At 42.7% G+C, this 11,657-nt stretch overlaps 1 protein-coding gene across 1 annotated transcript; it reads right to left on the bottom strand.

Annotated features, from left to right (window-relative positions):
• Window positions 1-72: 72 nt before the first annotated feature.
• On the bottom strand, window positions 73-6,993 carry dhrs7 (dehydrogenase/reductase (SDR family) member 7). Its single transcript, XM_063184281.1, has 7 exons — window positions 6,683-6,993; window positions 5,527-5,679; window positions 3,559-3,665; window positions 1,978-2,217; window positions 1,431-1,553; window positions 857-1,072; window positions 73-417 (listed from the first exon to the last, which is right to left on the bottom strand). Exons 1-7 carry the CDS (start codon window positions 6,837-6,839, stop codon window positions 376-378), a joined length of 1,038 nt encoding a protein of 345 aa, XP_063040351.1. The 5' UTR covers window positions 6,840-6,993; the 3' UTR covers window positions 73-375.
• Window positions 6,994-11,657: the final 4,664 nt, after the last annotated feature.

Below are 11,657 nucleotides of genomic sequence, written 5' to 3'. Positions count from 1 at the left end.
TGAGGACTCCTTCAGTGTTTTTTGAATTTCAGTGTGGTGGTCTGTGTATTAATTTCTCTGTTTGCCGTAAACCTTGTATAAATGCATTTTATTTCTGTAAAATGTTATTGTATGTACAGTTTATTACAGTAAAACGCTTTTTTTTTCACAAAAAAATAATCGATGGTTCATTTTATTTCATATTTTTGAGGGAACGGAAGAACATCTATAGTTGTGCTGAATTTAACAATTCATTGTCTTGATTCTTAAAAATACAACACTGCTTACAAGGTTACGGTCAGATTCAGTTGTAGGGTTATTCGGCCCTTGATTAGTAAAGTTAATCAGATGTGTCATCCAATGAGATTCGTAACGGTTGACCATGAACACCATCCTTCATTGAGATTTTGGCTTTGTGAAGTAAGCAGAGTCAGCATCCTGGAAAAATACAAATAAAATGTCAGCAGTCAGTTGATATCATGCTAAAATTCTTGCCCCACACACTTATTGAACATGCACGCCCTAGTCAAGTTTGTACAAACCCTTGCCGTGAGGAACTATCTGCTGTCCCCCCACCATCACCAACAATGTTTTAAGTCTAACAAATTACGGTAACACTTACTTGACGCCGGTGTCATAGGCAGGTCATAACAGTGTCATGGCACAGTTATGCATGTGTCAAACATTTTATGACTGTTGGAATTAAGTGACATTCGGTTAAGGCAAAGACAGCCATAACCGAATATCACTTAAGGCCAACATTCATAAAATGTTTGACACGGACATAATGTTTATGACATCACACTACTCACACTATTATGACACTGTAATGTCAGGCATATGACACCGGCGTCAAGGAAAGTGTTACCCAACTTACCAGTCCAGCCTTGAAGTTCTGAATTCTCTTCTTGCCCAATAGGTTCGTCACAAACCAGGCTAACGTAGGTGTGTACTGCCACACGTAGAAATACAAAAGAAATGGCTGCTGGCCAATCCACATCTCTTTCACTCGATTGGCCAAGCCACACAAGATGAGGCGTGCACAGCGAGAGGTGGCCATCTTGTGCTGCTGGTTCCCTGTCTCAACCAATGGCTGAAAGGGACAGAAAAGGAGGACCGTGTCAATCAAATGGATCCATCAATATACTGTATTTACATTTCAGATCAACAATATTTATATACAAACTGGACCAATAAGCTGTCTGATATTGGCTATGGTTAAGTTCACTCAAATGTGTTAACGTGTGGTGGAGTACCAAGCTTATTAAGTGACTCAGTAAAGGCATTCTGGACTATGTGCAGCCATTAAATCGGAGCCTTAACCAGTCTACTGACTTTATACCTCACATGTGGGCGTCAACAAAACTTAACACACAGTATAACATTGATGATGATATTGGCTGATATTGGTTATGGTCAAGTTCACCCGTGTGGCAGAGTGCCAAGCTTACCTTATTAAGCGACTCAGTAAAGGCATTCTGGACTATTTGGGACTGCACCGGCCCTGGGAGAATGGTGCTGATGGTGAGGCCAGGATAATCAGCCAGCTCTATCCTCAACGAATTAAAGAAACCCTGTGAGGGAAAAGGGCCATGACAGAGAAGTATGTCAATATTTTTATTGTGTGTATATATAATTATAAAAATAATATTAAAAATATATATAGCAATAGTATGCCACAACAAAGCAGCCTGAACACAAATTCACAATAGATTGCATCAGTCATCCTCTTCATTCACTACCACCATCAATTTCTAATTATTCGTATGACATACACGTTTCATACATGAATAATTGGGACCTCTCTATGTAGTGTTTAGTGCTGTATGTATAACTGGAATAATGAAATTAACACCATGAACACAATGAAACCAACACACTGGACCTGTAATATTGTGTGTGACCATTGTGTAGATTCTTTTGTTCACAACCGTTGGCACTAAGTGTCTATTTTATATCCAACCTCGTAGTAAGCACCAGTGTAATCTGTTCCCTGACCTGCAAGGCGTGTTTGCTGGCAGCGTAGCCGGTGGCCAGCGGAGCCCCTGCGATGCCCACCACACTGCTGACAGCAGTCACAGTACCAACACCCCTCTGGACCATGTGGGGCAGCACGCTCTTGGTGAGGGACACGGTGCCCAGGACGTTGAGCTCCATCAGGGCCTCATACACCTCCACGGCAGTCTCTAGACACAGCGACCGCTGGCTACGTCCACCATTGTTTATGAGCATGTCAATCTTTGTGAGAAACAAAAGAAAAACAAAAACGCGTTCACAAAATCAGGTCTCACACCCAGACCATCAGACTAACTTAAAGCAGAGAGTGTTTATGGGTAGTACGAGAGAGCAATCTCGCTACTTTTTCCGGGGGTTACGTGGCGCTATTCCGACATGTCGCTATTCCGACATTGATGTCTATTGTCGGAATACCGGCGCGAGTTATGCAATTTCTTTGGTTTGTGCTACGTTGCTCAGCTTTTACTAAGTTTAGGGAGAGTGCATACAGTTACCCTAACCCTAACCCTGACCCTAACCCTAACCCTACGGTATGTCGGCTGTCGGAATAGCGGTATGTCGGAATAGCGGTATGTCGGAATAGCGATTGCCCCCCCTTTTCGGGGTGGTACTGTCCACTAAGTGGCGCCATCCAGACAGCGCAGAGGAGCGCCAAGGAGCGCAGAGGCTGTTGACATGAATGTGGTCCCATGGAGCTCAACCACGATGCATTGCTTTGGGAGAGAATTGGTATCATCGTTTCATTTTATTTTTCCAAAAGGCAGGATAGATTATCCTTTCAAACAGCAGTTAGTTTGAATGTTTAAACTTGCTGGATCTTTGTAAAATACGTCTTTATTGTCAATATGACGTCACGAGTGGCTTCACACACTGCGTTTGGATTGGTCGGCCGGCTGCATTGCTGTGATCACGACGGCAGTAAAGGAATTTTGTTAGCAAGATGCTAGCGGAGCCTGACTCATTAAATGCCAAAGCTGTAGGAAATCAGAAGGACATAACTCCCATGTTATTGTACATTTCATTAAAATCCACATTGGTTTCACAGAACTTACAGTAATATTGTCAAGTTTCAGCAGACAGCGAGCACAATTGTCAGTTATTAGCGCCAGCCTTATGACCTCTGCTGTCTCGACAGCGCTCCCTAGGTGAACTGCAGGCACGGGTTTGAGGGCGAGATTCAACACTGTATGTAAACCCACTGTGCTTAAAGGTAGAATATGTAATATTTTTCATGCTGCTCATTCACAAATGTTAACTTTTTTCCTGGATATTTACCACCATCAAAGTCTAGTATTCATTATGACTGGGAAACTGGCACTTGTTTTCTTACATGAAAAGGGGGATCTTCTCCGTGTCCGCCATTTTGAATTCCCAGAAATAGACATTTTTCGCTGCATACACTTTGGTCATACTGGTAAATATTAGTTTATTACTTAGTAAATAAATATTCATGAAAAGATAACATTTGGCAATAGGCAGCACAGTTTCAATGAGCAGCATAGTTGCAATACCTACTCTGGGCCACCATCTTACATAGTGCACCTTTAAAGTTGAAAGACTCACTTTTCCAAAATGCTCCACAACAGTTGCTGTTGCAGGCTCATGGGACGTCCTGTCCAGTAGATCAAGTGGGAGAACTAGGATATCCTCATCATGTAGTTTAGATCGTCCTGTAGTCAGGAAAACAATCATCATCAACATCATCATCATCATCATCATCATCATCCTAACTTTTGTAGCACCTTTCATGAACCCCAAGGTTGCTTTACAAACAAGGTGGGGTAGGGTCTTGGGTGGTGGGGACGGTGGGATTTGAGGTGATTTTCCCACGAGATCAGTGTGGGGGTTTGGTGTATGTGGGTGGGTAGACTGTTCCTAAGGTGGGAGCAGCAACACAGAAGGCTCGGTCACTAATGGTACTGTACGTAATCTGGCGTAGGGGATGACAAGCTGGTCTTTGCCAGAGGACCTCAGCTACCTAGAGTGGGGGTTGGACTAGGGTTGGAGGAGTTCAGAGAGGTACAGGGGAGCAAGAGCATGGAGTGATTTGTAGGTCAAGAGAAGATGCTTGTATACGATACAGGACTTCACTGCGAGCCACTGAAGTTGTTAAAAGTGTGGGCATGATGAGTTTCACCACTATGTGCACGATATGACACTGGCCGCTGAGTTCTGAACATACTAATCGGTCCAGGGCTTTGTTGGGTCACACACTTTACTTGAAGCCGGAGTCATATGCATGTCATTACAGTATCATAATAGTGTCATGACACAGTCATAGTCTCATAGATAAGTCATAAACATTATGTCATAAACATTTATACAGATGAAAATGAGCCTTAGGGCTATAATCTGGCTCAATTGTATGTTGTGCACTGTCCCTGTCAAATAAACAGTTATGACTGTTGACCTTAAAGGGACACTGTGTGAGATTTTTAGTTGTTTATTTCCAGAATTCATGCTGCCCATTCACTAATGTTACCTTTTTCATGAATACTTGCCACCAGCATCAAATTCTAAGTTATCATTATGACTGGAAAAATTGCACTTTTCATACATGAAAAGGGGGATCTTCTCCATGGTCCGCCATTTTGAATTTCCAAAAATAGCCTTTTTCAGCTGCAAAAATGACGGTACTTGGACCATACTAGAAAATATTTGTTTAATACTTAGTAAACTTTCATGTAAAGATCAAATTTGGCAATAGACAGCCCAATTTCAATAAGCAGCATAGTTGCAGTGCCTATTTTGACCATTTCCTGCACAGTGTCCATTTAAGTGACATTCGGTTATGGCAAAGAGGGTTGTCTTTGCCATAATCGAATGTCACTTAAGGCCAACAACAGTCATAAAATGTCTAAGACATGAACATAATGACACGTGCATAACTGTGACATGACACTGTTACGACACTGTAATGGCATGCATATGCATAGGGGACCCATGTCTTGAGGTCTTGAGACCGCTTTATGTGGCTACTGATTTAAGTTTAGTGTTATGCAGTTTCACATGAAATATGACATATTTTGTAAAGGAATCTTAGAAATTACATTTGCAATAGTTGGGTGAAAATATTGGGTGTAAAAATATTTGGAAAAATATACATTTTGCAGGTTTTTAACTAATGTTATGTAAAAACAGGGCGTCATGTCAACCACCCAGTTATATTCAGAGGATCTAATGAAGATGGGGTCTGTTTTAAAGGTGGCTGCCTTAAATATATGCCTAAAGTGCAGGGGGAAATCCTGGTTCGTGTTCTTACTAGTACGGCCCTTGGAGGAGTTTGACGTGGCCCCTGGAATGAAAAAGGTTCCCCACCCCTGTGATAAATGCATGGATCGGATGAATGTTTCAGTGACACAGAGAGTGAGGGCGGGAGTCTGGAGATGTTAAGGTGTAAAAAGGCAGATTTGGTGATGTTTGACATTTGGTGAAGTAGACATTCAGACATTGAAACTGTCCACATACAGTTGGATAGCCGATTGCATATGTGACATGGCAGGCGTGGAACCACTGGGCTTGTTAACTCACCCAAACATTCTCTTTTCACTCTCTGTAGTTCATTCTCTCGGCGTGCTGACAAGACCAGCCGAGCTCCAATCTCTGCTAGTTGATAGGCCAGCTCTTCGCCGATGCCACTGGACGCGCCCGTGATCCACACTACCTGACCCCTCAGAATAGACTCTGGTGGTCAGATACAGGTCATAAAACAAGTGTGTTAGTAAATGATATACAGCTTTGCTGAGAAGATTTGGTCAGGTTTAATGAGTAGCCTAGAAGGCAGGACTTCAGGTTCTGGAATGTCACTTATGATAGTCACTCATGACATGGAATAACAATGTCTGCCAGGGCTGTAGTCAAGTCCACCTTTGTAGAGTCCAAGACAAGTCCAAGACCAGTACTAGTCAAGTCTGAGACAAGTCCGAGTCCAAAGAGGTTCGAGTCCGAGACAAGACCGAGTCCAAAAAGATTAGAGTCCAAGTCAAGTCCGAGTCACATGTCGGTCAGTATTTAACAATGAAAGGATGAATGTCAATAGTATGAACCTTAGAAGATAACCTATATGGCATGGATGTGAAGACAAACTTGTTTGTTATTGGATTTCAAGCTCCACTTTACAATCTATGATGGCCAGTGTTATAAACAAAAATTAATGACAGACCCGGTCGAGTCCAAAAGCCTAATTTGGCAAGACCATTGTCCGAGTCCAAGACAAGTCCGAGTCCAAACAATACCGAGTCCGAGACAAGTCCAAGTCCATAAAAAACCGGACTTGAGACCGGACTCGGGCCGAGTCCGGACTCGAGTACTACAGCCCTGATGTCTGCTCAAACAATTTGTTACAATATAATGTAGTCTACGAGAAAGAATGGAGATCATGGGGGTTCAATTATCACGAGTGTACATTACACTTAGCTGACGCTTGTATCCAAAGAGACTTACACTTATTTAGGTTCAGGGTATTGGTTACAGGCCCTGGAGCAAAGTGGGGCTAGGTGCCTTCCTCAAGGGCACTTCAGCCATGGATGATGGTATTGGTAAGGGTGTGATTTGAACCTGCAAACCTCTAATCTTAAAGCCAGTGCTCTAACCACTGAGCCATGGCTGCCCCGTGTGATAAGACATGAAATCAGGACAGATAATTAAAAAAAAAAAAAAAACCGTACTACCCAAGAATCGCCTTTACCAGGTTTGTGTCCAAAAGAAGCTGACCACAGCAAAGTGAAGTCAGCATCAGCGAAGATGAAACGCAGCACCTGCAACACTACACAAACTGCTGTGACAATGAGAAGCATGCATCCGACAGTCATATCCACTGGTAACCATTCATCTAATAGACACATCTTGCAATACGCTTGAGCTGTAAAATTTCTTCAGAGCGTGCTCACTGAATTGACTGAGAATAACCTTCTGCGCGTATAATGTCACACTCCTACAACCAGGCATACACAGACAGAGCTATTAAAGTGACAGTCCGACAGACTTCGAGTTAAGAAAAAAAAACATCCCGGTGAAACGCCGGACATCAACAAAGTGCTTAGCCTACCCCGTGGAACCACTTCAAAATAAGAGTTAACGAGCGCTGACGTTTCCAGGCTTTTTATCTTGTCATATTCAGTGCAAACCGCAAACTGCTATTAAGTTTGTTTCATTATTTCCCCCCTTCAATAAATTCAGAACATTACCAAAAACAAGAACATATTATTATTATTATTATTATTATTATTATTATCATTATTCTTATTATTATTAGGCTAGTCAACTACAAGATGTAGCCTACAACTGCTGAAACATCAACAGACACATCACCAAGCACAACACATGAGACACAATGTATAGCCTACTAATAGACTATATTTTTATTCGTTATTTTCCTTTATTTTGCCTTATAATTTGCAAATAGGCCTACCAGTAATTAAGCAACTTGACAGTGTAGCCTCACCCAGCAGGAGGCCTACCACAACCTGCATGAATATTTTGAACATTTTGAAATTCAGTATAATTTGCCAACTGAAAGAAATGGCATGCAGAAGGAAACTCAAGGCTTAATAAGACAGAGGCCCCATCATCGTGATAGACAATACTGAAACCAGTTAAACATATACCAGTCCATATGTAACGGAGGCTAACTAGCACAGAGTTGGCGTGGAACGTTGGTAAACCTCCCTCCGATAGCCTCATACAGTCTCGTGCCGTTGGGCCGAGAGACTAGTCTCTTGGCCCAGCGGTATCGTACTGTGTCTCCCATTGCCGAACCGTTGTAGTTGACGAGGTCGCACGTTCGATCCCCGAGGGGGGTGAACAGGTGCAAGATGACCTCCGTCACACATAACAATGTTACGGATTGATCCATCTGACCCCCAGCGATACATGCCATTGAGGGTGGTTCTGTGACAATCATTGTATTTATACCAGGGCAGTCATGGCTAAGAGGTTAGGGCGTCAGACTTGTAGCCCAAAGTTTGCTGGTTCGACTCCTGACCCGCCAAATTCCAAACATGTGGATTGGACCTGGGCCAGATCCATTCCGGATCCAAAATCCAGACCTGTTCCAGCTCCGCGCCATTGTAAAATAAGAAACCGGGCCAGACCAGGATTGCGGACCTGGCCCAAATGCCTGCCAACATCTGGCACAGATCTGGGCCAGACCCATTTTGCTGTCTGGGTAGTGCTCTACCCCATCCTCCTCCATGACTGAGGTACCCTGAGCATACTGTCCTGCTGCGCTGCTCCCTTGGGGCGGCATTGAGGGCTGCCCCCTTGCACGGGTCAGGCATAAAATGCTATTTCATTGTGTGCAGTGTGCACTTGTGTGCTGTGGAGTGCTGTGTCACAATGACAATGGGAGTTGGAGTCACATTTCGGCCTAAAGTGTGACGTGCTGAGGGCGGCTTCAGGCCGAAACGTGTTTGCACATGGTGTGTTTAACATTTTAGTAAAGAGAGCAAGAAAGACATTGTGGTCTTTCTCTAGCTGATGACTTTTATTGGAGACACACCCAGCGACAACATCAGCTATCCCTGAGTTAGTGCGCCTTCGATTGAAACCTTTACATCAGGGGTGGGGAACCTTTTTCATTCGAGAGGCCACTTTAAGGGCCTCCAAGGGCTGTAAAAGTCCTTCAAGGGCCGTACAATGAACACAAACCTGGATTTCCCCTTGTACTCCTATAGGCCTATATTGAAGGCAGCCACCTTTAAAACAGACCCCATCTTCTCTAGGTCCCCTGAAAATAACTTAATTGTATTGCGAATATAATTTCTATAGATTTCTTTACAAAATATGTCATATGTCATGTGAAGCTGCATGGCATTAAAATGGCACTGGGGGCCAGATAAAACGGCCTCAATGGCCACAAACGGCCCTCGAGACATATCCCCACCCCTGCTTTACATTGTGTAACCTGTTGCAGACCTGTCAAGTGCTGTACTGTTCAATCCTAGTTTTGCAAAAGGTAGAAGCGTAGAAGTATACCAAGTATAGCAAACTACACTACATGACACAGTACAGTATGTGTGTGTAAGTAAGTGAGTAAGTAAGTACATTTTATTTATAAAGCACATTTAAAAATGGTAAAACTGACCTAAGTGCTGTACATTGTCTAACTAAAATGTTGATCAAAACAGTAAAACAGTTTCAGCAGCATAATAAACAATTTTCAGCATAAAGGGCAATAAGCAAAAATATAGGCCTATATATGGTAAATACAAATAAAATAAAGTAAAAAAAATAAAATAAAATAAATAAATATAAAAGGTGTTAAAGAGCAAAAAGGTAAGAACTAAGAAGCAAATGCTAAAGTATAAAAATACGATTTTAGTCTGGATTTAAAGGGGTATGCCACTATTTTGGGGCTTAATACAGTTAAAATCGTTGGCTGGGGTTTATATAGGTGGTAAAGTGTCTTATTTTTCATTTTAAGCGTTGTCTTGCTTTAAGACAAGTTAAAAGGGGGAGTATGTCGCTAAGCTAGTGAAAGTCAATGTATCCATGTAGCATTGCTACATGCTACGTGGATCCATTGACTTTCACTAGCTTAGCGACATGCTCCCTCTTTTAACTTGTCTTAAAACAAGACAACGGCTTACATGAAAAATAAGACACTTTACCACCTATATAAACCCTGGCCAACGATTTTAACTGTATTAAGCCCCAAAATAGTGGCATACTCCTTTAAAAGTAGAGGTAGTGGGGGTGAGTCTGATGTTGCGGGGCAAATCATTCCAGAGGCGTGGAGCTGCCACGGCTCCGTCTCCGTCTCCTTTATTGACAAGACGGGACCGGGGCACTAGGAGAAGGCCTTTGTCTGTGGATCTAAGGGATCTGTGCGAGGGGCAGTGCAGCATGTCATAAATATAGGAAGGGGCCTCACCATGTAAAGATTTAAAGACTAAAAGAAGTACTTTGAATTTAATTCTGAGACAGATAGGGAGCCAGTGCAGAGAGGAAAGGACAGGAGAGATGTGGTTAAGCGTAATGGATGTCTATTAGCAGAGGTCTGCGGTAGAATCAAAGATTCTCTTAATTCTAATAGTCTCTGGTAGAATGTTACTAAACCTCCCTCCCAAAGCTTCATTCAGTATCGGCAGAGATTCCAGTCTCTCTGGTATTGGTAGCGCTGCTATCAGTCTGGAACTTAAAGGACCAGTTCAGTCAATTTCAACATGCAGTTGTAATGCTCACACTGCCCTGGACTTGTCAGTACCTGAGTTTTTTTTCTTCTTCTTCAGCCTTTTCCGAGATCTTGGTCATTGAAATAGGGGCAGCGCTTTGTTTACATTTCAAAAAAACATTTTTAGTTATTCCCAAAAACATCCAAAAGGTTATACAACATCAGCAGACAACTAGCAAACAGCGGTACCTTTTGGGAAAATATTTGGAGTAGGCCTATGTTAATTAAAAAGAAAAGTAAACAAACGCTGCCCCCATTAGAATACCTCATATCTCGGAAAGGGCTTAGCCAAAAAATGTGGCATCACCGGGTACTGACAAGTCAAGGGTAGCGTCAGCAATACAACAGCATATTGAAATTGACTGAACTGGTCCTTTAAGGTCAGTGGTGTCATATTGTCCCTGCTGTGCCGAACTGGAGCGTGAACTGGAAGGTTGTGAGTTCAAGCCCCGAGTGGCAGACTGCACAGTATGACCTGGTTACATTCAGCATTATATGTGTGTAGTTGTTACGCCAAATTATTCCACTAATGAGGTTACTGTTAGCCTGGCGACGCCATCCATGTACTCCACCCAAAGATTTTGGCTCTGCAAAAGCCTCGAGCTCGGTTCTCTCAGTGTTTAGCCAATCAGCAAACAGTTGAGAGTGGTGACGTAGAACTCACCCGCAAGATCCGTTACTGATTGGTTAAGGTAACTATATTCACACTTTTGTTTTGTTATTTGTATGCTTTTGCGACGCTATAACGTAACAGGCATGCTAATAAAGCACAATATGGGTTTTGATTTGAGTTTGGAACTTCAATTAATTTAAATGACAGACCATCTCCCACCCTCCACAGAGACTGATTCCTCATGGCTTTTGCCAGACTGATTGACGGAGTCAACAGTCGGCTTTTCGCCCAGGCTAGGCTACTGTAACAGTGGGCCCTTAAAATACGTATGTAAAATAAAGTATTACAGAAAAGTAAAAACCCTGCCACAAATTTGATCCAAGCTCAGAATCAGCCAATCATCTGAGCAGTTTCAGGGAGGTCATCTGCATTGGCAACTGTGGCAGGGATTGGATTTTTTAAGTTTGTAAGAGCTTTGCCTTTGTCATACTGCAAAGAATAAAATAGACAATACATATAGACAAATGTCACAATTGTCAATCTGCAAATAAGCAGTAGCATTTTTTCTGCTATAATCATCTCTTTTGTTTAGTTAATCCTTTGAAAAAAGCTTTCCACACATGCTCCACAACTTTTGCTGCTTTTGGGCCATGATCAAAAGCCCAAAGAGTTCTTCCATCCCAGTGTGGTGTGCTGTTTCTGCACTGGCAGAGGGAAAGAGCAGCAGAGATGCAAGTTAACGAGTTTATTCCAATATGCACACTCCCGTCCTCCACTTGTGCTTGTGGCCTCAAATTTTGCTGCCACCCTGCCTCTGTGGCGAAAACACGTTTCCCGGCTGTCAGCCTAGCCACAATAACTTTTGGGGGACTGTTC

The sequence above is a fragment of the Engraulis encrasicolus genome, chromosome 19, assembly GCF_034702125.1.
Source record: "Engraulis encrasicolus isolate BLACKSEA-1 chromosome 19, IST_EnEncr_1.0, whole genome shotgun sequence".
In the NCBI taxonomy this organism is placed as follows: Eukaryota; Metazoa; Chordata; class Actinopteri; order Clupeiformes; family Engraulidae; genus Engraulis; species Engraulis encrasicolus.
The sequence above is the reverse complement of the archived record's forward strand: the minus strand, read 5'-3'. Positions and strand labels throughout refer to the sequence as shown.